Raw genomic sequence first — 27,690 nt, 5'->3', positions numbered from 1 at the left:
CTGCCTGGAAGCCTTCTTTCTTCGCCAAATGGATGGACAGAAACCCAAATTTAAGCTAAAGAAACATTAACAAGCACCCTTTTAAATCACGTTGCCCATGACAACCACAGCAATGGTACTGCTTTTTCCAATAAGAGGAAATTTTACAGGGCGACATGGTGGCTCAGTGGTTAGCACTGTAGACTTGCAGGGCTGGAGTCCTGGGTTCAAATCCCGCCAGGAACATCTACAAGAAGTTTGTATGTTCTCTCTGTGTTTGTGTGGATTTCTTCCCATACTACAAATACATACTGATAGGGAAGAAAAAAAAAGTACATTGTGATCCCTATATGGGGCTCACAATCTACAAAAAATATATATATTTTTTCCACACATACGATAGGGCCCCACTTTGCAGCTTTTTTTTGTTGCAGATCTTAGCCAAGAATGACTACAAATGGAATCGGAAATATATAGAAAGCTCTTATACATATACACAGCGCTAAAGCGCATCACGGTTCTTGCCAGAGTGCTTTGAACAGAGAGTACATGGAGTTTTCCTCTGTGGACTTTCTGTTTCCATTATATTTACGGGAAAGCCGCCGGCGTTTCTGTAGATATAATTGACATACTGCAATTTCCAAAGCCGTGCTGGTTTTGGAAATCGCAGCATGTCCATGCTGCAGTTTGAAATGCCAAGTGGACATGGGTTTCTCATGAATCCCATCCACTTTGCAGATACTGTAAAACACCACAATTTTTCCCGCAGCATCCCCGGCCTTATTATTCTAACTTCTGCTCAATCTAGTCCTGGCTTTGGCTCAAAAAAAAAAAAAAACGCAACAAAAAAAGCTGTGTTTCCACAAAGTGAGGCCTTTGCCTTACACAGTACACTACACTAGACTTGTGGGCCAGTTCCGTTTTTACAGTTTGATGTTTTTCTCATTTCTTTGCAGATTTAGCATTTAATTATTTTAGAACTCATTATTTATAAAAATAAGTTGCCATAATATAAACCTTAAAAATATACATAATGCTACTCACCATTCCTGTCTATAGCAAATGGTACATCGCTAGTAACAATCTCGTAATTGCAGATCTGGCTGTACTGGGGCGAGCAATCTTCATCCATTGCTTCCACTTGCAGAATGCTATCATATATTTTGCCTTCGGTAACAGTACCTCGGTATGTATTTTCCTTAAATACTGGAGCAAATTCATTGACATCATTAACCTGGATGTGCACCACAGCCCTAGGGAAGAGAAAAAGATTGTCACAGCACATAAAAAAAAGGTTGTGGGCTACAATATAGATAACAGACCCATAGGAAAGAACACAGTCCATGATGTACAACTTGCATTGCCAATGTGTATTATGCATTGTAAATGTAATGCAGTGGTACAATTCATGGGTGTTTTCTTGGGAAGGGGGGGGGTCTAACATTAGTTGTATGTCACAGTGTCTAAGGCTCTGTTCATAATTGAGGGTTTAGGCACATATTGTAATGCAATATCCTAATATTCAAATTACACAGAAAAAAAATAAACTGAGCAGACTTTGTATGCGCTGTGGAAAAAAATGAGCATGGACGATATTCCCCCAGATTCCGCGTAGAGAAGCCATAGATTAGTTCCATGCAAATTATCCCCTTTGAAAGGAGCTAATACCGTTGCAGATCTTTTGGCCCATCTGTCATCCTCGGATTTATACTGAAGATCCTCTTAAAAGTGTATAGACATATCCGAGTGGTGTGAATTTAGACCTGGACTCGCTTAGTGTAGGATACAAGAACCAGAGGAGCCTTTCCTCCAGCATGTTTAGAGTTACACGCAATAATAGGCCCATAGAATAACACAGACCAAAAGACAATAACTTGCTCCTAGATCTATTCTATGAGTTTAGTCACACATATTCTTAAGACTATATTAATATAATTGAATGTAATATAAACTTCCAGTGTGCATGCAAAGTCTATAAAACAAGGGAAAACAAATATTCCCTCTGGTGGCTTCAAGGTGCCCTAGTTTAGCACTGTACACATGTCCACTGCTATTAATGCCAGCAGATACTTACATTCCAATATTTTCACCAATGATACAATACGGAATTTTACATAAGTCATTATTATTCTTGACTGCAGCACAAAGTTGTATAATACTTAAGAAATGATGTAACACATAGCATTACACAATAGGTAGTCTAACAACGCCTCATATATCCTAAGGTTAGTGCAATATTTTTGGCTTAAAATTGAGCTAATTAGCACTTGGCCTGAATATGTTAACACTTGTTTACACATACAGTTATTTGGCAATTAGATTCAGAGATTGGAAGGTTAATTAAAGACATTCAGAGGTTTGGAGACACATTTTGTAATTATTTCTGGACATCTACTTGTATTTAGAATGAAAGGTTTTTTTCTGCTTGTCTTACATGACCCATTTACAGAATACATAGCTTTCGGTAACAAGCCTGCCAACTGTCATGCATTTGGCCTGACAAGCAAGTACTAGAATGTCCTGTCCAGTTTTCAGAATTCTGTTTTGGATTTGTAACTTTGAAAAAAAAAAAAACAGACAATGAAGGTGACATTTTCTCAACAAAGGGCAAAAAAAGATAAGGACATGTTCAGGGCAGTGTAAATCATCCTCATGCTGTATTTAACCATTGAGCAGTGTATAAAAATGAACTCTGCTGGAAATGTTAATTTGTAATAACCAATCCTTGAAAAAGCTTGGCAGAAAGATTCTTTGGATTGCACGATCAAGACAATCATTAATATAAGGGACCTTATATACATTTTTTTTTTCCAGATTTCCATGCTTTATGAGATCACCAGCTTTTCAAGACAGTGACCAGTGCTTTGCTTAGAAAGTGGGCAAAAACTTATGTCCACTTGGTGCATTTTTGGTGCTCCCAATGGCAGAGCTTCTTAGTAATTCTGGCATGTTTTGTGCTAATCGGGAAATGAATTAAGAATAGAGATGAGCGAACACTGTTCGGATCAGCCGATCCGAACAGCACGCTCCCATAGAAATGAATGGAAGCACCTGTGACGCCGGCCGGCTGCCGGCAAAGTCAGCGTCATAGGTGCTTCCATTCATTTCTATGGGTACGTGCTGTTCGGATTGGCTGATCCAAACAGTGTTCGCTCATCTCTAATTAAGAACATTGTTAAAAAAAAAAAGGTTTTCTGTTAGAACAAACACAAAACTTTTGGAAAAATCTGGTTTGATACAGACCTGTTTGCTCATCTCTAACAGGAATTTATGATTTGGAAAACATTGTAGCATTTTGTAAGACAAATAGCATTTCTGGTTTGCTGAATGCTTCTGCTTGGTTTGTTCTTTGTATTCATCACATTTCATTGTATGGATGGTACATTTGATGGTTTTTTTAAGGCAATTCCATTTGTAGATGTTCCTGAAACTGCTGTTTATGATTCATTACAATATTTATAAGGGGACAATAGAAGCAGCTAGTTTGCACCATAAAAGAAATGTTATAGTTTGGGCATAGATTTGCTAGCAATATGAATTATGTACAGCGCATGTTGTATAAAGCAATTTGTGTGTCAAAGAGAACCTGTCTGTTCTCATGACAACTCTATTTAGTAAATTCTCATATTTGCCATGAAATAAAAAAAAAAAAAAAAATCTCGATCCTTTTTTAAGACTTTTTGTTATACGGCTCCTCTGTTATCCTTTCTAGAAGTTTTTGAATTGAATGACCAGTGGATGTAATTGTTCTCTTTGTCACAATCTAGAAAGGTCAGCACTAACTGGACAATAATCCTGTAGACAGATTGGGTAACACCCAATGACAATTTATTTGTAAATTATTTCTCTATTGCGATGTGATCTGTACACTGCTTCTCACTGTGTGTCAGAGAGTAGGCTCTAGTATAATGCAGGGAAGCTGAGGCTCTAGTGTAATGCATGGAAGGCTCTAGTATAATGCAGGGAAGCTGAGGCTGGGGTCACTTCAAAAAATTATATTTTCGACATTTTATAATATGGAACAGTAAGTCAATAACTGGTTTTACATGAATGATGAGATTCTCAGCTTTCATATCACATAAGGATAATAACACAATTCTGCCTATTCCAGTGATATCACCAGTTGCAAACACAGTCAGGATTGTGAGCAACTGCATATATGTGCCAATCCCAACTGGGTCTTCAACTGGTGATATTTCTAGAAATAATAACGGTAAAACTGTGACCTTTATGTCATATGAAGGCTGAGAATTGCATCTTTCATAGAACAGAGTCATTATTGTATGTTATAAAATGTCTGAGCTATAACTATTTAATTTGTGAACATAGTCATTGCCACCACACAGTACATATAAGTAACTGTCATACCATAAAAACAAATAATGTTTCTTATGTGGATAATATAAATAGTGCTGCTGTATTTACAAATATATCTGTAAGTTACATATCCACATTTATTATGCTCTTTCTTACATTTTCTCTTGGATCAGAATATCACTAGAGGTGTGGAGCAAGATGGTCAGCTTTATAGCAAACATGATTTAGTGACCACCTGGATATGAGATATCTATTGTATATGAGTCTATATATGGCCATCCAGTATTTGTGCTATGAGCTGCTGTCTGTTGAGGGTTTTGCAAGCATGTCCCAATATTGTATTTAATTGGTTTAATTAGAAATGGTACAGTACACAAAACATACTTATATGGTACTACAGGAGACCTCTGTAACAGCACCAATAGCAGACATCAATTAATATTACCCTCATAGGCTACAAAGTTGCCATTTGCCATGTCCAGCAAATACAGTCCCCCCCTCCATCAGTCCACTTTAGACTGTGCCACTCACTTAATACACCTCTCCCCCCATTCTTCATCGGCCACTCCCCTCTGCCAATCCCTTCACTGGCTACCTGTTACCCAGCAAATAGAGTTCAAAATGTTAATGTATGTTAAAATGTTAATGTTAATCCACAACCTGTGCATATATGTTATATGTCCCACATATAACCTCTGATCCTCCCAAGACTTCCTACTTCCATCTTCTCTTGTCCATTCTTCATACAACCATCTCCAAGATTTCTCCCGTGCATCCCCATTCTCGGGAACTCACTACCATGACACATAAGACCCCTATAATCACAGGCTTCAAGAAGGCCCTGAAGATTCACCTATTCAGGAAGACCTACAACCTCCAATAAAACTACCATTACCACCATCTACAGCCTCTCCCCTCACCTACTATCTCTATCCCTCTTCCCTCATAGACTGTAAGCCCTTGCAGGCAGGGCCCTCTACCCCACTGTGCCAGTCGGTTATTGTCAGCATTATATTTGTTTTGTATATTTTGTGTACCGTATGTAAACCCTCAAATGTACAACACAATGGAATTAATATAATAATGTACAGCACCATGGAATTAATATAATAATGTACAGCACCATGGAAGTAATATAATAATGTACAGCACCATGGAAGTAATATAATGTACAGTACCATGGATTTAATATAATAATATACAGCACCATGGAATTAATATAATGTACAGCACCATAGAATTAATATAATAATGTACAGTACCATGGAATTAATGGTTCTTTCTAAATAAATAATTCCAAAAAAAGAAAAAGATGTGGATTGTGACTTACCGCTACAGGCGATTTAGTTGAGGTGCTGGACCTTGCCTCTGGACAAAGGAGGACACACAGCCATGCAGGATATCAAGAAAAAGAAGTATGGTCCGCAACACTCCAATATTCAATAAAACTTCATATTTTAATTCATCTTCTTAAAAGCGATAGACATAATACGGACAATGTGGCAGCAAGAAAACATATAAGTGCAATAAAAAACGCTAACGCGTTTCGAGGTAAACTGACCTCTTAGTCATAGCGTTGACTAAGAGGTCAGTTTACCTCGAAACGCGTTAGCGTTTTTTATTGCACTTATATGTTTTCTTGCTGCCACATTGTCCGTATTATGTCTATCGCTTTTAAGAAGATGAATTAAAATATGAAGTTTTATTGAATATTGGAGTGTTGCGGACCATACTTCTTTTTCTTGATATCCTAAATAAATAATATTAATTATAATAATATCCAGATATGTTCATATACGTGTGTCCTGAAATCAACATCTGTTCAAGACAATATTCTTAAAGAGGACATTTCACAGTCCAACTGTCGGTAATAGGCACTGCTCCCCTGATTTCAGTACAATTGGAAATTTTTCTCCAGCTCCTACCATTCCCTAGCAATAAGTTCTCTTAGTTTTAGTGCCTGATATATTTCATAGACTCTGTATTGTCAGAGGGACAATGTCAGGCAGGAGCAGGAAAGGGGTGTGATTCTCAGCACTGACTCTGGCTGTCTCTGATTGGAACTCTGAATCATGCCCCTTTACCTGCTCCATCCTGACACTGCCCAACTGACATAAACTTATTCCTAGGGAGCGGTGAGAGCTAGAGAAAAAAAATCCAACTCTACTGGAATGAGTGGGGACTGGAGTTGATGGAGGTGGTGAAAGCTCTACGTTAAGTGATATTATGTCACAAAGTAATATTCTATATGAATCTAATCTTAACCTAATTTTTTGAGACATATGTGTAATTTAGCTAAATTTAAAAAAAAATATAATCAAAAAAGTTATACTAATTTTAATATTATTTAACCTGATTATTATTAGGCAAACAACTGCACTATAAAATATATTTTGTTGTCCATGTGTCATAGAACAAAATGGGTTAAAATTCTATTTTGCAATGATCTCTCTACTTAGCTGGCAACTGGTCACTTGCAGGAAACAAAGAAAGTAAGATTTTAGTCTTCAGGTCTACATTCACAAGCCGTAGCTGTGGGAGGCAATGTGCAGTGCTAGGCTTAATAACATAGCCACAATGTTGGTTTTCGTAAATGAGCAATGGTAAAAGCAATTCTATTCCAGTCTCAAAGGAAACACAGTCCATGACGAAGGGACAAAGGCAGCGAGAGATGAGAAATATAGAGTTTTAAACACGGGCTTCTTGGCAATTACATCAGTACGAAAGGCAAGTGAAAGCTTAGTTAAGTACAATAATGGGCACTGGAAGAGGAATAGAATATGTATAACTGACATAGTACAAAACCCAATATGACGTTCAATAGTTTCTGAAAACATGTTTTTCTATTCCGAGGGTTTAATGTTTGTTGAATGATCCTTCATTCAGAGCAAAGTATTCAAAACCCATGGGAAGCTTCTTAAATGGGAGTAAAAGCACAACTAGCATTCCATTTTTATTTTCAATCACATTAATTTTTAACAAAAAAGTAAAAAAAAAATATATATCGCTGTTAGAAATCTGAAGAATGAAGAATAACGTACAGAAAACAAATTATAGTGTTTTACCGGTTTAATACTATTAATGGTGGAGGATGTTGTGGACGCAGCTCTCCACTGTGGTGCTTATGTGCTGCTTCCTTTCGTCTACTGCAAGTCATCCTCATAGTACAGTAGCGGCCGTGCAGGTCATTGCACATATTTCCCATTTAAGTGAATTTAAGTAAATCATTAATCACTTTGCCAATACCAGAAATTTACCCACATTGCAATTATAAGGAGTGTAGCATTTAGGATATTATTAGCAGTGTTACATTTGAGCAATTTGAGGTGCTGTAAAGTGGACTATAGAGATGAGCGAACACTAAAATGTTCGAGGTTCGAAATTCGATTCGAACAGCCGCTCAATGTTCGTGTGTTCGAACGGGTTTCGAACCCCATTATAGTCTATGGGGAACAGATACTCGTTAAGGGGGAAACCCAAATCCGTGTCTGGAGGGTCACCAAGTCCACTATGACACCCCAGGAAATGATGCCAACACCTCTGGAATGACACTGGGACAGCAGGGGAAGCATGTCTGGGGGCATCTAACACACCAAAGACCCTCTATTACCCCAACATCACTGCCTAACAACTACACACTTTACACACTCAATACCACCTCTCTGACAGTAGGAAAACACCTTGAAACATGTGTATTTGGCACTTGCAGTGAGGAGAGCTTGTCACCAGCAGTGAATTTGGCCCTTGTAGTAAGTTGAGGTTGGCACCAACATTTGTTTTGAAAATCAGGGTGGATTGAGCCTCTAACCAGCAGAGTTTGGGCAAATTCATGGTGGAGGGAGCCTCTAAACACCCCAGTTTGGGCAAATTCATGGTGGAGGGAGCCTCTAAAAACCCCAGTTTGGACCAATTCATGGTGGAGGGAGCCTCTAACCAGCCCAGTGTGGGCAAATTCATGGTGGAGGGAGCCTCTAAAAAACCCAGTTTGGACCAATTCATGGTGGAGGGAGCCTCTAAACAGCCCAGTTTGGGCAAATTCATGGTGGAGGGAGCCTCTAACCAGCCCAGTTTGGACCAATTAATGGTGGAGGGAGCCTCTAAACAGCCAAGTTTGGACCAATTCATGGTGGAGGGAGCCTCTAACCAGCCCAGTTTGGACCAATTAATGGTGGAGGGAGCCTCTAAACAGCCAAGTTTGGACCAATTCATGGTGGAGGGAGCCTCTAAAAACCCCAGTTTGGACCAATTCATGGTGGAGGGAGCCTCTAACCAGCCCAGTTTGGGCAAATTCATGGTGGAGGGAGCCTCTAAACAGCCCAGTTTGGGCACATTCATGGTGGAGGGAGCCTCTAACCAGCCCAGTTTGGACCAATTAATGGTGGAGGGAGCCGCTAAACAGCCCAGTTTGGACCAATTCATGGTGGAGGGAGCCTCTAAAAACCCCAGTTTGGACCAATTCATGGTGGAGGGAGCCTCTAAAAAACCCAGTTTGGACCAATTCATGGTGGAGGGAGCCTCTAACCAGCCCAGTTTGGACCAATTAATGGTGGAGGGAGCCTCTAAACAGCCAAGTTTGGACCAATTCATGGTGGAGGGAGCCTCTAAAAACCCCAGTTTGGACCAATTCATGGTGGAGGGAGCCTCTAAACAGCCCAGATTGGGCAAATTCATGGTGGAGGGAGCCTCTAACCAGCCCAGTTTGGACCAATTAATGGTAGAGGGAGCCTCTAAACAGCCAAGTTCGGACCAATTCATGGTGGAGGGAGCCTCTAACCAGCCCAGTTTGGACCAATTCATGGTGGAGGGAGCCTCTAAACAGCCCAGTTTGGGCAAATTCATGGTGGAGGGAGCCTCTAACCAGCCCAGTTTGGACCAATTAATGGTGGAGGGAGCCTCTAAACAGCCAAGTTTGGACCAATTCATGGTGGAGGGAGCCTCTAAACAGCCCAGTTTGGACCAATTAATGGTGGAGGGAGCCTCTAAACAGCCAAGTTTTGGGAAATTCATGGTGGAGGGAGCCTCTAACCAGCCCAGTTTGGACCAATTCATGGTGGAGGGAGCCTCTAAACAGCCCAGTTTGGGCAAATTCATGGTGGAGGGAGCCTCTAAAAAACCCAGTTTGGACCAATTCATGGTGGAGGGAGCCTCTAACCAGCCCAGTTTGGACCAATTAATGGTGGAGGGAGCCGCTAAACAGCCCAGTTTGGACCAATTCATGGTGGAGGGAGCCTCTAAAAACCCCAGTTTGGACCAATTCATGGTGGAGGGAGCCTCTAAACAGCCCAGTTTGGGCAAATTCATGGTGGAGGGAGCCTCTAACCAGCAGAGTTGGTGGAAATCAGGGTGGAGGGAGCCTAGTATTAGCAGAATTGTGCAACGCTTATGGTGGATGAGTATGAGGATGCGGAGGAATTGGAGAGGTTGAGTACAGACATGGAGTTTCATGTTGGGGTGCTTTACACAGGTGGGCACAAAAATGACGGCTCTACCCAGTGGTGGTTCATTTTTATCAAAGTGAGCCGGTCGGCACTCTCAGCTGACAGACGGGTGCGCTTGTCAGTGATGATGCCACCGGCTGCACTGAACACCCTCTCAGATAGGACGCTGGCGGCAGGACAGGACAGCACCTCCAAGGCATATAGGGCAAGTTCAAGCCACAGGTCCAACTTCGACACCCAATACGTGTAGGGCGCAGAGGGGTCGGAGAGGACAGGGCTGTGGTCAGAAAGGTATTCCCGCAACATGCGCCTATACTTCTCACGCCTGGTGACACTAGGACCCTCCGTGGCGGCACTTTGGCGAGGGGGTGCCATCAAGGTGTCCCAGACCTTAGACAGTGTGCCCCTCGTTTGTGTGGACCGGTGAGAACTTGGTTGCCTACTGGAGGAACTGCCCTCCCTGCCGCCAACGTCACATGCTGGAAACATCTCCATCATATTCTGCACCAATTGCCTGTGGCAAGCATTGATGCGATTGGCCCTCCCCTCTACCGGAATAAAAGACGAGATGTTGTTTTTATACCGGGGGTCAAGGATAGCAAAGATCCAGTACTGGTTGTCCTCCATGATTTTGACAATACGCTTGTCGGTTGTAAAGCACCCCAACATGAACTCAGCCATGTCTGCCACAGTGTTAGTTGGCATGACTCCTCTGGCCCCACCGGAAAGTTCAATCTCCGTTTCCTCCTCATCCTCCATGTCTACCCATCCGCGCTGCAACAATGGGACGATTCGAAGTTGCCCGGAAGCCTCCTGTATCACCATCACATCATCGGACAACTCTTCTTCCTCCTCCTCCTCCTCCTCCTCCTCCTCCATTAAACGCAGTGAAGCGGACAGATGTGTGGACCTACTCTCCAGCTGTGACGGATCGGATGCTATCCCTAACTCCTCTGTGTGATCTGAGTTATCCCTGATATCAATCAGGGATTCTCTCAGAACACACAAGAGCGGGATTGTAAGGCTCACCATCGCATCCTCAGAGCTCACCCTCCTTGTGGACTCCTCAAAGACCCGTAGGATGTCACAAAGGTCTCTCATCCATGGCCACTCATGGATGTGAAACTGAGGCAGCTGACTTTGTGGCACCCTAGGGTTTTGTAGCTGGTATTCCATCAAAGGTCTCTGCTGCTCAACCACTCTATTCAACATCTGAAACGTTGAGTTCCAGCGTGTGGGGACGTCGCACAAAAGCCGGTGTTGTGGCACATGCAGGCGTTGCTGGAGAGATTTTAAGCTAGCAGCGGCTACTGTCGACTTGCGAAAGTGGGCGCACATGCGCCGCACTTTCACCAGTAGCTCTGGAACATTGGGGTAGCTCTTTAGGAAACGTTGCACCACTAGGTTGAAGACGTGGGCCAGGCATGGAACATGTTGGAGTCCGGCAAGCTCCAGAGCTGCTACCAGGTTCCGGCCGTTATCACAAACGACCATGCCTGGGCCCAGGTGCAGCGGCTCAAACCATATTGCCGTCTCATCGAGGAGGGCATCCCTCACCTCGGAGGCAGTGTGCTGTCTGTCCCCCAAGCTGATCAGCTTCAGCACAGCCTGCTGACGTCTACCAACGCCAGTGCTGCAACGTTTCCAACTCGTAGCTGGGGTCAATCTAACAGCGGAGGAGGAGGCGGTGGCGGAGGAGGAGGCGGTAGAGGAGGAGGAGGAGGGGGGTGTTCTTCTCGTGTCCCTGCCAGGAATGTTAGGCGGGGAGACGAGGTACACCGGGCCAGTTTGGGAAGCAGTCCCAGCCTCAACTACATTCACCCAGTGTGCCGTCAGTGAAATGTAGCGTCCCTGTCCGCATGCACTTGTCCACGCGTCGGTGGTCAAGTGGACCTTTGTGCAAAGCGCGGAACTAAGGGCCCGCCTGATGTTGAGTGACACGTGCTGGTGCAAGGCGGGGACGGCACACCGGGAGAAGTAGTGACGGCTAGGGACGGCATAGCGAGGTGCCGCAGTTGCCATCAGGTCCAGGAAGGCGGGAGTTTCAACAAGCCGGAACGCCAACATCTCCTGGGCCAGCAGTTTAGCGATGTTGGCGTTCAAGGCTTGCGCGTGTGGGTGGTTAGCAGTGTATTTCTGCCGCCGCTCCAATGTCTGAGAGATGGTGGGTTGTTGTAAAGAAACGCCTGATGGTGCCTTTGATGGTGCAGAAGGAGATAAGACAGGACCAGGGGAGGATGAGGTAGAAGTCAACAAAGTGGCGGAGGCAGATGAAGTGGTGTCCTGGCTCGTCCTCTGGAGTGCATCGCCAGCACAGTCAGCAGTGGCAGTGGCAGAGGCAGTGGCAGAGGCAGTGGCAGTGGCGTGAACGGCAGGCGGCCTTTGTCCTGCCGTTGCTGCCTGCCACTGATTCCAGTGCTTGGATTCCAAATGACGGCGCATTGAAGTGGTGGACAGGTTGCTCTTCTCAGAGCCCCTAATCAATTTCGAGAGGCAAATTGTGCAGACAACACTATATCTGTCCTCGGCGCATTCCTTGAAAAAACTCCACACCTTCGAGAAACGTGCCCTAGAGGTGGGAGTTTTTCGGGGCTGGGTACGAACTGGAACATCTTGGGAGATTCCGGGTGTGGCCTGGCTTCGCCTAAGCTGCTGACCTCTGCCTCTGCCTCTAGCTACCCTTTTTGGTGCTGCACCTGCCTCAACATCCACACTACTTTCCCCGCTTGACATCCCCCCTGTCCAGGTCGGGTCAGTGTCCTCATCATCCACCACTTCCTCTTCCAACTCCTGTCTCATCTCCTCCTCCCGCACAATGCGCCGGTCAACTGGATGCCCTGACGGCAACTGCGTCACATCATCGTCGATGAGGGTGGGTTGCTGGTCATCCACCACCAAATCGAACGGAGATGGAGGAGACTCTAGTGTTTGAGCATCTGGACACAGATGCTCCTCTGTTAGGTTCGTGGAATCGTGACGTGGAGAGGCAGGTTGAGGGACAATGAAAGGAGCGGAGAACAGCTCTGGGGAGCAGGGACAGTTTGGGTTATTGTTCTGTAAAGCTTCGGAATTTTGGGAGGAAGGAAGACAAGACTGTTGGGTAATAGGAGGAGAGGAGGCAGAGTCTGACTGGCTGCTGGACAATGTGCTGTAAGCGTTCTCTGACAGCCATTGCAAGACCTGTTCCTGGTTCTCGGGCCTACTAAGGTTTGTACCCTGCAGTTTAGTTAATGTGGCAAGCAACCCTGACACTGTGGAGTGGCGCAATGCTTGCTGCCCCACAGGAGTAGGCACGGGACGCCCTGTGGCTTCACTGCTACCTTGCTCCCCAGAACCATTCCCCCGACCTCGCCCACGGCCTCGTCCACGTCCCTTTCCGGGAGCCTTGCGCATTTTTAATTCCTAGTTAGAAATTGGCACTGTATACCAGTAGTAAAAATTGTGGGTGCACGTAACCCCAATATATTCTTTGAATTCCCAGTCAGAAACTGGCACTATATGGCAGTAGCAAGAAATGAGGGTATTTATAACCCCAATATATTCTTTGAATTCCCAGTCAGACAATGGCACTGTATACCAGTAGTAAAAATTGTGGGTGCACGTAACCACAATATATTCTTTGAATTACCAGTCAGAAACTGGCACTATATGGCAGTAGCAAGAAATGAGGGTATTTATAACCCCAATATATTCTTTGAATTCCCAGTCAGACAATGGCACTGTATACCAGTAGTAAAAATTGTGGGTGCACGTAACCCCAATATATTCTTTGAATTACCAGTCAGAAACTGGCACTATATGGCAGTAGCAAGAAATGAGGGTATTTGTATTCCCAATATATTCTTTGAATTCCCAGTCAGACAATGGCACTGTATACCAGTAGTAAAAATTGTGGGTGCACGTAACCCCAATATATTCTTTGAATTACCAGTCAGAAACTGGCACTATATGGCAGTAGCAAGAAATGAGGGTATTTGTATTCCCAATATATTCTTTGAATTCCCAGTCAGACAATGGCACTGTATACCAGTAGTAAAAATTGTGGGTGCACGTAACCCCAATATATTCTTTGAATTCCCAGTCAGACACTGGCACTATATGGCAGTAGCAAGAAATGAGGGTATTTGTATTCCCAATATATTCTTTGAATTCCCAGTCAGACAATGGCACTGTATACCAGTAGTAAAAATTGTGGGTGCACGTAACCCCAATATAGTCTTTGAATTCCCAGTCAGACACTGGCACTATATGGCAGTAGCAAGAAATGAGGGTATTTGTATTCCCAATATATTCTTTGAATTCCCAGTCAGACAATGGCACTGTATACCAGTAGTAAAAATTGTGGGTGCACGTAACCCCAATATATTCTTTGAATTACCAGTCAGAAACTGGCACTATATGGCAGTAGCAAGAAATGAGGGTATTTGTATTCCCAATATATTCTTTGAATTCCCAGTCAGACAATGGCACTGTATACCAGTAGTAAAAATTGTGGGTGCACGTAACCCCAATATATTCTTTGAATTCCCAGTCAGACACTGGCACTATATGGCAGTAGCAAGAAATGAGGGTATTTGTATTCCCAATATATTCTTTGAATTCCCAGTCAGACAATGGCACTGTATACCAGTAGTAAAAATTGTGGGTGCACGTAACCCCAATATATTCTTTGAATTACCAGTCAGACACTGGCACTATATGGCAGTAGCAAGAAATGAGGGTATTTATAACCCCAATATATTCTTTGAATTCCCAGTCAGACAATGGCACTGTATACCAGTAGTAAAAATTGTGGGTGCACGTAACCCCAATATATTCTTTGAATTCCCAGTCAGACACTGGCACTATATGGCAGTAGCAAGAAATGAGGGTATTTGTATTCCCAATATATTCTTTGAATTCCCAGTCAGACAATGGCACTGTATACCAGTAGTAAAAATTGTGCGTGCACGTAACCCCAATATATTCTTTGAATTCCCAGTCAGACACTGGCACTATATGGCAGTAGCAAGAAATGAGGGTATTTGTATTCCCAATATATTCTTTGAATTCCCAGTCAGACAATGGCACTGTATACCAGTAGTAAAAATTGTGGGTGCACGTAACCACAATATATTCTTTGAATTACCAGTCAGAAACTGGCACTATATGGCAGTAGCAAGAAATGAGGGTATTTATAACCCCAATATATTCTTTGAATTCCCAGTCAGACAATGGCACTGTATACCAGTAGTAAAAATTGTGGGTGCACGTAACCCCAATATATTCTTTGAATTACCAGTCAGAAACTGGCACTATATGGCAGTAGCAAGAAATGAGGGTATTTGTATTCCCAATATATTCTTTGAATTCCCAGTCAGACAATGGCACTGTATACCAGTAGTAAAAATTGTGGGTGCACGTAACCCCAATATATTCTTTGAATTCCCAGTCAGACACTGGCACTATATGGCAGTAGCAAGAAATGAGGGTATTTGTATTCCCAATATATTCTTTGAATTCCCAGTCAGACAATGGCACTGTATACCAGTAGTAAAAATTGTGGGTGCACGTAACCCCAATATATTCTTTGAATTCCCAGTCAGACACTGGCACTATATGGCAGTAGCAAGAAATGAGGGTATTTGTATTCCCAATATATTCTTTGAATTCCCAGTCAGACAATGGCACTGTATACCAGTAGTAAAAATTGTGGGTGCACGTAACCCCAATATATTCTTTGAATTCCCAGTCAGACACTGGCACTATATGGCAGTAGCAAGAAATGAGGGTATTTGTATTCCCAATATATTCTTTGAATTCCCAGTCAGACAATGGCACTGTATACCAGTAGTAAAAATTGTGGGTGCACGTAACCCCAATATATTCTTTGAATTACCAGTCAGACACTGGCACTATATGGCAGTAGCAAGAAATGAGGGTATTTATAACCCCAATATATTCTTTGAATTCCCAGTCAGACAATGGCACTGTATACCAGTAGTAAAAATTGTGGGTGCACGTAACCACAATATATTCTTTGAATTCCCAGTCAGACACTGGCACTATATGGCAGTAGCAAGAAATGAGGGTATTTATAACCCCAATATATTCTTTGAATTCCCAGTCAGACAATGGCACTGTATACCAGTAGTAAAAATTGTGGGTGCACGTAACCCCAATATATTCTTTGAATTCCCAGTCAGACACTGGCACTATATGGCAGTAGCAAGAAATGAGGGTATTTGTATTCCCAATATATTCTTTGAATTCCCAGTCAGACAATGGCACTGTATACCAGTAGTAAAAATTGTGGGTGCACGTAACCCCAATATATTCTTTGAATTCCCAGTCAGACACTGGCACTATATGGCAGTAGCAAGAAATGAGGGTATTTGTATTCCCAATATATTCTTTGAATTCCCAGTCAGACAATGGCACTGTATACCAGTAGTAAAAATTGTGGGTGCACGTAACCCCAATATATTCTTTGAATTACCAGTCAGAAACTGGCACTATATGGCAGTAGCAAGAAATGAGGGTATTTGTATTCCCAATATATTCTTTGAATTCCCAGTCAGACAATGGCACTGTATACCAGTAGTAAAAATTGTGGGTGCACGTAACCCCAATATATTCTTTGAATTCCCAGTCAGACACTGGCACTATATGGCAGTAGCAAGAAATGAGGGTATTTGTATTCCCAATATATTCTTTGAATTCCCAGTCAGACAATGGCACTGTATACCAGTAGTAAAAATTGTGGGTGCACGTAACCCCAATATATTCTTTGAATTCCCAGTCAGACACTGGCACTATATGGCAGTAGCAAGAAATGAGGGTATTTGTATTCCCAATATATTCTTTGAATTCCCAGTCAGACAATGGCACTGTATACCAGTAGTAAAAATTGTGGGTGCACGTAACCACAATATATTCTTTGAATTACCAGTCAGAAACTGGCACTATATGGCAGTAGCAAGAAATGAGGGTATTTATAACCCCAATATATTCTTTGAATTCCCAGTCAGACAATGGCACTGTATACCAGTAGTAAAAATTGTGGGTGCACGTAACCCCAATATATTCTTTGAATTCCCAGTCAGACACTGGCACTATATGGCAGTAGCAAGAAATGAGGGTATTTGTATTCCCAATATATTCTTTGAATTCCCAGTCAGACAATGGCACTGTATACCAGTAGTAAAAATTGTGGGTGCACGTAACCCCAATATATTCTTTGAATTACCAGTCAGAAACTGGCACTATATGGCAGTAGCAAGAAATGAGGGTATTTGTATTCCCAATATATTCTTTGAATTCCCAGTCAGACAATGGCACTGTATACCAGTAGTAAAAATTGTGGGTGTATATAGCCCCAATTCTATTGCTAGGGGACTTGCAGGGTATTTCTGGGGTGAAGGTGGGGGGGCACACCGTTGGAACGGGTATCGGGGTATATATCGGGTATACGGGAATACACTGACAGTGTATTCCATTCAGGATCCTGGGAAAGCTGGGTTGCGGCGATTGAGCCCGTTAGTGCCACGTTACACTGACAAGCTTCTCCCTGGAATTTAGCTCTTATAAGAGCTGTTGGTTGTCTTCTCCTTCCTATCTAGCCTGTCCCTGCCTACCCAGAATCTAACCCCTAGCTAACTGGACGGAAACCTCCGTCCCCGGTGAATTGCAAGCTCAGAATGACGCGAAGCTGGGCGTCGCTGTTCTTTTAAATTAGAGGTCACATGTTTTCGGCAGCCAATGGGTTTTGCCTACTTTTTTCAACGTCACCGGTGTCGTAGTTCCTGTCCCACCTACCCTGCGCTGTTATTGGAGCAAAAAAGGCGCCAGGGAAGGTGGGAGGGGAATCGAGTAATGGCGCACTTTACCACGCGGTGTTCGATTCGATTCGAACATGCCGAACAGCCTAATATCCGATCGAACATGAGTTCGATAGAACACTGTTCGCTCATCTCTAGTGGACTATATACGGATGTAGCAACATGTAACATATTATTAAAGAGGACAAGTCAACAAGTACAAAATGCTAGATGCTATGCATTGTAAGATTGCTAATGTGGAACAGAGTGTCATTTTTTTCACTAATATATGACCACCCTAAAAGATAAGATAAGATAATCCTTTAATAGTCCCACATTGGGGAAATTTCAGACATTGGGGAAGATATATGACCCCTGAAAGAATTTTTGAATCAGATGGTACTAGGTTCGCACTAGCGATGAATCTCATTTGCTTGGGTCCATTGGGAACCCGAACAATGGAGAGGCGGACTGCTAAAACAGTGGTTGCACATGGAGCCCGGCAGAGCCCATTAACTACAATGGGGTCTGTTGAGTGTCATTTTTAAATTGAAAGCGACAGAGGAAAAAGTCCTCGGTGCAGGATTTTTTCCAATTTTCTGCGGACTCTGTGGACTCTGCTTGGCATGCTGTAAACCAAGTTCATTGAATAATTTGGATCACCATGGATGGTTTTCCAACACTTTCAAAGGAGTTACTATGTGTTTTGAACATTTGGCAGCTACTTTCCAAGACTTTCCAGTCTAGCTTATACCAATCCATCTCTATTGGATTTAGCTCAGGTAACCAGGTGAGCTGACCTCAAATTTTCGACAAGGATATATAACCAGGTAACCAGGGGCCTATCTATAGTGAGTGCAGCCCCCTGCTAAATAAAATACATCACTATGGCACAAGGTATTACAAATAGTGCAGTGGGGCCCAGGAGCTTCAAGTCATGCCTCTGCAGGTAACAATGGAGGCCAGGTCATTTGATACAGATCTATATTATTTTTTTGTCATGTAGTTCCTACACAACTTTGAAGTGCTTTTTGGGTCACGTTGAAACACAATGATAACCCAATTGACTGTATACCCTATGAAATAAGATGATGGTACAGAATGATGTCATAGCTATACTGGTTAAATTGAGCCTGTCACCAGAACCCAGCATATCAACCAAGCCCCTTAGGGGAGCAGCACATGACCGTGTTTAATCTGTCAAACATGGTCCATGTGTCAGCCAGATTTATTGGCTTGAACTTAGTGCTGGGAGCGGGACTAGTACCAGTATACTGTGGAAGAATATGCAAATCTGACTTCCATGATGTAATTAGGAAGCCAGTGCCTCATTCATGCACACCAATAGAGGGCACTGACTGAGAATGTGTAAGTCTGTCTTCCATGATGTAATTAGGAAGACAGAGTCTCAGTCAAGACATCCAATAGAGGGCGCTCCCTTTAACATCATGCTGACCTTCTCAGAGGCCTTTGTTTGCAATGATGTTGGGATTATACCAGATACAGTCTTCTCAGCCAAGGACAGCTGTTTCAATGTATTTGCATCTCATCAGCTTGGCGTAGAGAGGACTGATCTGGCAGAGGTGAGAGGCTTAAACAGGGTTGAGGGGATATCGTCACTCCATAAGGAGAGACCACTATATACTGTAGGTGTGTGGAGTCTTTAAGCCATGAGCGCTCCACTGCAAAGGAACATAGGAAGAATATGCAAATCTGACTTCCATGATGTAATTAGGAAGCCAGTGCCTAGCACACACATTCAGCCAGTGCTTAGCCAGTGCTTAGCACACACATTCAGCTCTACTTCATCGGGCTAATAGAATGCATTGGCCAATCAGCGCTGGCCAATGCATTCTATTAGCCCGATGAAGTAGAGCTGAATGTGTGTGCTTAGCACACACATTCAGCTCTACTTCATTGGGCTAATAGAATGCATTGGCCAATCAGCGCTGGCCAATGCATTCTATTAGCGTGAACTGAGTTTGCACAGGGGTTCTAGTGCACCCTCGGCTCTGCTACATCAGATTGCTACATCTGATGTAGCAGTGCCGAGTGTGCATCAGATGTATAGTTGAGCAAAACTGACTCAGCACTGCTAAGTCTCTGCATTCGCATAGGAATGCATTGGCCAGCCTTCGGCCAATCAGCGCTGGCTCTGCCGGAGGAGACGGAGTCTAAGGTCGGACCTGAATGGAGACTGGTGTGGAGCGATCTTAGACTCCGCCTCCTCCAGCAGAGCCAGCGCTGATTGGTCGAGTTCCGTACTCTGGCCAATCAGCACTGGCCAATGCATTTCTATGGGGAAAAGTTAGCTTGCGAAAATCGCAAACTGACAGGGATTTCCATGAAATAAAGTGACTTTTATGCCCCCAGACATGCTTCCCCTGCTGTCCCAGTGTCATTCCAGGGTGTTGGTATCATTTCCTGGGGTGTCATAGTGGACTTGGTGACCCTCCAGACATGAATTTGGGTTTCCCCCTTAACGAGTTTATGTTCCCCATAGACTATAATGGGGTTCGAAACCCATTCGAACACTCGAACAGTGAGCGGCTGTTCGAATCGAATTTCGAACCTCGAACATTTTAGTGTTCGCTCATCTCTATAAAACAACATTAACTAATATCCTTAAAAAACATTTAAATAAAAATGAATTATTCATAGCAAACCATTAATTACAGATATAGCCAGCATATCATTTTATCAAGGCTGCTCGTCTAGCATCCTGTTCCAATACACTTCCTATTATCATGGCGGACTACAGTATAAGAGCAGCGCACACGCTGTACAGATAAGGATAGCTACTATACATCTGAACACCATTTATATTTGCATTTAAAAAAAACAAGCAACTAAGCTGTAAAGACCGTCTACAGATAACAAAGCAGGTCTACTTGGCTTCTTGCCATGGACCTACTTTTCTATCAAACTGGCTTTGCCTCAGAAGCAACATTGTAATTCATTTCAGTCTGTTCTGTCACATTGTAGGTGTCACGCAGCTATAGTTACCCATATCTTGTATTGCAGGTACATATCTATAGACAGTAGATATCCTTAATGATGGTGAAGAAAGCCTGTGTGTGTGTTTGTGTGTGGCTAATGTGGCTTCTACTGTGTTGCTGCTTTATGTGAAAACTGAGTTAAAAATATCCCATATTAATTATGAAAATTATGTTCAAGCTGCTGCTGTGTTGAAAGAATGCTGCATTAATATAGCTATACATATTTCATGCAGTGTTTTGCATTAATGGATGCAATAACCTTACGCTTTTAAAGGCAAAATGGCAAGAAAATTATCATAACCCTTAGATGTAAGTATGCACATTGACTAGGTTTTCTTTATCGTTCATGTGTTATACACAGAGACTTGACTATAAAATAATATACAAAAAAATATCTAGATTACATACCATTTTTTGTAAAGTACATCAAGTGTTTGCTTAAAATTAGAAATGTGTATTTATGCAAATTATTTGTAAGAGAGTCAGTTCAGTTTGTGGTCCTTGACTCCATGTGGTCCTTGGTCCATGACTTATTACAGGGCCCCATGGAGAAGTGAAGAAGCAGGGATGCAAGCCTGAATTTGTCTTCACTCCAACAGGGGGCACAAGGCTCAGTGCCATGGTCCGACTGGGATGCCTAGGTCCCACTATTGGAGACCACTGTCAGGACCTCTGCAGATCAACTGTCCCGAGATAGGTAATAATATGTCGGGAGCCATGCTGCTCACCATCGCAATGAAATGTGCACCATTGTACTACCTAAACCTACTGACACACTCTGTATGGCAATCTAGCATCAAGGCTCCTGGAATTGTTACCCTGTAGCCACCCTATCCTGAAAAAGCTGATCTACAGAGGTCCTGGCTGTTGGACCCCGCAGATGTAGTATTGATGGCCTATCCTAAGTACAGACCATCAATATTAGAAAGATGGATAAACCCTTTAAAGGAATTGTCCTGGAATTGGAGCAACCCATGTGGCGGGCAGGGAAGTGTACAATATATTTTTTTTTAATTTTAAAAAGCATATTCACCTGTCCCCAGCGTTAAGTTGTCCATTCAGTTTAGTGCCAGCACTATATATATATATATATATATATATAATATAATTTTACACCTCCCTGGCTGCTACAGGGGTTGCACCAGTTTATGGACAGCCTCTTTAAATGAGTTGTGTGGGCAAAATCATTTATGGCCACTGATCCCCCCTCCCTCCCCCATACAGTGGTACAGGGGTATACTAGTCCCCCAGTGATGTGGCTATTATATTGTATGGGGGCAGTGATGGGGGATAATATCCTGTGGTGGAACATTAATGTGTGTAGGGCATAAGGGAGGATTATTAAAGGGGTTTCTGAGCTAATTTTTTTAATGGTCTGTCCTCAGGATAGGCCATAAACATCTGATCAGTAGGGACTGACCCTCGGCCCTATCAGCTGTACCGATCAGCTGTATGGAGTTGTCTCTGGAAACCGTCCTGCATAGCAGCACCTTCACTTCAGCTCCTACTGACTTCAATAAGGCTCAGATGCAGTGAAGACACCTGGCCACTATACAGTAGATAGAGATTTCTGCTTATGCCCTGTTTTTTGGACAGGACAGGCGCTGGAAGCAACTCTGTACAGCTGATTGTTCCAGGGGTCGTGTATCGGTCCCCTACTGATTAGTTATTTATGGCTTATCCGGAGGATTAACCCCTTTTAACATTCTCCCCTAATGTCCCATACTTTAATATCTTTTACCCCCACAGGATATTAGCCCCATCATTGTCTTCATACAATATAATGGCCCCATCACTAGTCCCCATATACTACTGGGGATCAGTAAAAGGGGCCACTGTAAGAGGGGACCAATGAAGGGGTCATAGTCCTGATCAAGTGCACCCAAAGCAGGGAGAAGCGGGAGGCAGATAAGTAACAATATACAGCTTGAAGTCCACAGGCTTAAACATTGGATTAACCCTCTGGAACAAAATGTTCTTAACTTTGCTACATCTATATGTAAGAGGGGATTGAAATAAATCACTTGCAACTATGAACCACTACATATTTCTCCAATGGGAGTCCATACTACCCAAAGATTGTCAGAATGGGTTGGGAGGTGGAAGAAGGTCATTTCCACATACTTCACATGCATGCTATAATTTATGAATGTAACCCTGCAATGTTAGCACTATTACTGGGCATATAATGACTTATTGGCACGAAACAGCATATGGACATAGTGTGAGAAATACTGCAGGCTGATGGTAACATTAATAGCCATAAACCTGGTGTAGTGTATGTTATTCACATGTACTGCAGAAAACCACGTTGCTGGACATAACATTTTATATGCACAGTAAAGGGCAATATCTTTGCCTAACAAACTTCATAGTTACATTACACAGCATTAAACTGTTAATACCAAAATAACTGGACTAACACAGTCAGTAGTCTATAGCATATGTTCAGAGAACTATTCTTAGGTATCCGGAATCTCTATAAAGACAGATAGCATGACATGTGATAATCAGATTGATGGGACTTGACATGACTGATGGGCATTTTTCCATTAGCTTTTATGTATTATACTTGTGCGGCTGACTATATTGCTGGTCACATTCATTTACATGTCACTAAATCTGGTCATCGCACATCAATATTCATGATAAGGGATATATGATATATAACTTGTGTATCTGCATAAAATAGAGTTTTATTGTATGGAGCAGTGCTCCCTGTACAGTAGGCAGAGACATACTAATGAAATGAACAAGCCCAATTACAGGTATACCAGCCTTCAAGTATGTGTTAATCCTTTAATTTTCAGAGTGCACGGCTTACAGGGAACATTGAGCACAACTTATTTGCTGTATTCTTTAGTAGGTATTATGGTAGCATGCAAGATCTGTGGTAGATTAACAATACAGATGTATATACACATAACAGATCTTGAGTTTGGCTAAGGGATTATTTCTAATAAAAACAATTCAACACTATACAAAAATTTCTAAACAAAAGACTTGAGACAGTGTTTAATTTCTGAAACATGAATCTGGACATGCCCAACCAAGAGTACAGGTAGGACAGGACATATCTATAGTAAATCACTGGACTAGATCCCTAAAAACTTATAAAGTAAAGGTGGCCATAAAAAGTATTTTTTTTACAGGTCCAGAGAATCTATTTTGGATCGGATCCTGATCTAAATTTACTAATATCCCACCATATTAAAAGTGGCCATAAAAGTGAAATTTGAGGTCCAGACAATTTATCTACTAAAGTAAAGTATTAGATACAAGAGAAATTGTCTGGAACTGTTAAATGTTTTGGCAGATTTGTCTTTATATGGTGAGATATAAATCAGTTGATCTAAATACACTAAATATCCCACCATAATCAGATAAATCTGCCAAAATACACAGTATCTAGTATCACTGGCCACTATGAATAATTCTTTATATATCTTGTAAGAATCCTTTTGATAGCCATCAGTTTTGTCTTTGGTTGTACCTTCTATGCTGTGTATATTTTTAATATATCTTATGATATTTTTAATGTTTTGCCGTGTATATTTTTAATATATCTTATGATATTTTTAATGTTTTGTCTCTTAAATAGTCTATATTAATAGAGATGAGCGAGTAGTTAAATACTTGATATTCAATATTCGTTTCAAGTAGCCCCTCAATATTCGACTACTCGAATCGAATATTGAATCCTATTATACTCTATGGGGGAAAAATGCTCGTTTCAGGGGTAGGCAACATTCGATCAAATTTAACTTACCAAGTCCACGAGTGAGGGTCGGCTGGATTCTCCGAGAAGTCTTCTCCACGCTGTGTCCCCTGCGGTGTCATCCGGTAATGAATTCACTGTGCTAGGCATCGGGCCTGGGTAGAGATGACTGCGCATGCCCGCACTGCAAGAAAATGGCCACTTACAGTCAAAGCGGACATTTTCTCGTAGTGCAGGCATGCGCAGTCGGCTCTGCCCAGGCCCGATGCCTGGCAGAGTGAATTCAGAGCCGGAAGACGCCGCGGGGACGCAGCGTGGAGAAGACTTCTAAAGCTAGGAGAAAAACCAGTGTTGATTGGCCGACTGTATAGCATTTGGCCAATCAACGCTGGTTCTGCATCAAATTTTTCAATTCGAATAGCGAGTGGTACTCGATCGAGTATGAGTATTACGAATACCAAAGTATTCGATCGAATACCTACTCGATCGAATACTACTCGCTTATCTCTATATATTAATTCACTGTGTGAACCTGCTTGTTCTCGGAATCCTTTAATCCACTGTCAAACATGAGCTTATGTGAAACAACTTGGAATAAAGACATTAAATGGCTTACTTGTGAGATTTCTTCCAGTTGGCCCCACTTGGACCAGCGCCACAGTCGTATGCCTGGATGATGAAAGTATACTCTTTTTGTAGTTCACAGTCAATTGGTCCTTTAGCTCTTAGTCGACCTTCCCCAGATGTTCTGTTTAGAACGACTGCCTCAAAAGGAGTATCCTGACCATGGATTTTAAATGCACAGATTTCTCCTGTCAAATAATAGAAAACTGATGATGAGTTGGATTCCTTTTAGAATTCACACATTTTACATGTTTTCACTGTATTTTTTGTCAGATGCTCTTTTTTTCCAACATATGGCGTTCCTCACGTTATAACAATCCTCACGTTATAACAATGTACATAAAAAGATGGAATTTAAGCTCTTACAGAACACATTACAAGATGATGTTTTCTTCGTTTCTCATATTCTATTGTATATCTCCATGCTTATCTGGGGCTTATTACAAGGGGGTTTTAACAAAGCTGCCCACAAAAGTAAGCTTGTAGAGTGCCCTCTAACACGTGCAGTTGTATTTGATTTCACATACACAAATAACATACAGTTTATTCAAAAACATCTAAATTGAAATGTGCAAAAAACGGAATAAAGATCCAAAAATACATGATTATGTAACATTTTACCTAGAGATGGGCGAAGCAATTCGTCGTGAGTCAAATTGCTCCAAACCGAATAAATGGCAATTCGTATTGCACAGTAAAAATACCAGTCTGGTGAGAGATTGTAATGTTCTGCCGCCACCTGGCAACCTCTCAGCCAATAGTCAGTGGAAGGTGGACATCTTAGAGTACTGATGTCATATACTATAAGGTTGTATGGGCTGGAACACAAGGCATTTCAGTGATGGTGGAAGCAGGAGATGGATATGTTCTCCAACACAGCATGATATAGAGTACTGAGTGCTGCAAAGTTTGCACTAAAGCTAGAAAGTCTTAGGAGTGAGAAAATCAGAACATGGTTTAGTCTAATTTCATCAATTACAGGACGATTACTGAAATCATAGATAAGAATGAGGGAGAATATCTGCGGTACATCAGCCTGACTGCAGCAGTAATTCAGACAGGGAAAGGACAGTTAATCCTTTGATTGCCAATAATCTTTTTTTGGTCTAGTTCCATATTATTAATCCATACTTTACTGCCTGACACTCATTGTCCTACAATTACCACTACTGCTACCACTCAGCCAGACATGTCCTATGGCCTGGTCCATCATATTATTCCACGCTGTACTGCCACTCATGTTGCCACAGCTACCAACACTCATCCAGAAATGTCCAGCACCTTGGTATATCATATTAATCCATACTTTGCTGCCTGCCACTCATAGTTCCATGGGTACCACCCCTGCCACCACTGAGCCAGACATGTCCTATGGCCTGGTCCATCATATTATTCCATGGTGTACTGCCACATCTACCACCACTCAGCTAGACATGTCCTGAACCTTGGTATAACATATTAATCCATACTTTACTGTATGCCACTCATATTTCCACAGGTACCACCCCTGCCACCATCAAACATGTCCTGTGGCCTGGTCCATCATATTCTACTACAGCACCCTGTTGATGCAAGAGTGTTGGTATCAAAAAATATGCAGTGGAGTTTTGAAGAAGCCAAAGCAGACAGCTTCTATACCTTCATTACCACCCTGAAATGGTGATCAGTTCAAGTTGGCAAATCTACATACTTAGTAGTAGACCACTCCCACCAAAAGTTCTGAATTTGGCAGACTTTGCTTTATGGGCAACTTAAAAGTATTCTACAGTGTAAAACTTTAGATCTGCTGTGTTAAAACTCATAATACTTTAATTCAGTTGCTAGAAGTACGTATCAGAAAATGAGTATGTCTAACCTCCTATTATTGCCACGTTAGTAATGTACAAATTAGTAAAAAATAATAGCTTTCTTTCAAATCTAAAGTACATGAATATATAACCTAATATAGAGTATTGTATAAAATATATCGTATTATCTCAGTTTATAAACTGCTTGGTTCTCACAGTATCTCATTGATTCCCTAATATTAATTATTCATTGCTCTCTTTTTTGCATATCACTCACTTTTATTGCAAGTGTTTATTTGGAAGCTGCCTATTCCAGCACTACTCATAGCTTCATCACTTGGTGAATGTCTATAGACAGGTCTTGTATAGCATTGGAATTACTTTGCGTTCTCATTAATTTTTTGGTCACATACAGTAGCTTAGTGATAATTACTGTAACAAAGGGCTTAATTATCATTATCACGCTATGGACTGGATAGTTCATGTACAATAATAATAGGGCTATAAACTCTTTTATGTGCTAAAAATAACAATAGCTGCACTTGCACTTTTTGTGACCTTATACGCTGAGTAAAAACTAGTCCTTGGCTTATTTTCTCTGTCTTGTGATCTTTTCCGCTAGAATGAAACCTCTTTAAGGCTAGGGCCCCGGGGGACGGAAATGCTGCTATTTGCCCGTGGTGTAAACGCTGAGGGAAAAATCGCAGTGTTTTACAGTACAGGCAAAGTGGATGGGATTCTAGCGAATCCCATGCCCACTTTGCGGTAAAAACCGCTGTGCGGACACGAGCTGATTTCCAAAACTGGAGTGGTTTTGGAAACCGCAGCATGTCAATTATGCCTATGGAAATGTCAGCAGATTCCTCATAGGTATAATTGTAACAGAAAGTCCACGGACGAAAACGCTGCAGATTTTCTGTTTAAAGCGCTGCAGGAAGAATCACAATGTGTTGACGCCACAGTTTTTCCCGCAGCACTTTATTGCTGCGAGACGTCCCGTAGGGCCTTAGCTTAAGACAAGCACTCAAA

The 27,690-nt window shown here is 42.2% G+C and overlaps 1 protein-coding gene across 2 annotated transcripts in view; it reads right to left on the bottom strand.

Annotated features, from left to right (window-relative positions):
• The window catches only part of CLSTN2 (calsyntenin 2), a 722,481-nt gene that overhangs the window by 171,206 nt on the left and 523,585 nt on the right, over positions 1–27,690 (bottom strand). For both annotated transcript variants that reach the window (XM_075268865.1, XM_075268867.1), the window contains exons 3-4: positions 24,867–25,062; positions 1,024–1,232 (exon numbers count right to left, since the gene is read on the bottom strand). In XM_075268865.1, the coding sequence (XP_075124966.1) occupies positions 1,024–1,232; positions 24,867–25,062 (405 nt within the window). The remainder of the gene's footprint in view (positions 1–1,023; positions 1,233–24,866; positions 25,063–27,690) is intronic.

Source organism: Leptodactylus fuscus, chromosome 3 (assembly GCF_031893055.1).
Source record: "Leptodactylus fuscus isolate aLepFus1 chromosome 3, aLepFus1.hap2, whole genome shotgun sequence".
Classification (NCBI taxonomy): Eukaryota; Metazoa; Chordata; class Amphibia; order Anura; family Leptodactylidae; genus Leptodactylus; species Leptodactylus fuscus.
This window is presented reverse-complemented; position numbering and strand designations above follow the sequence as displayed.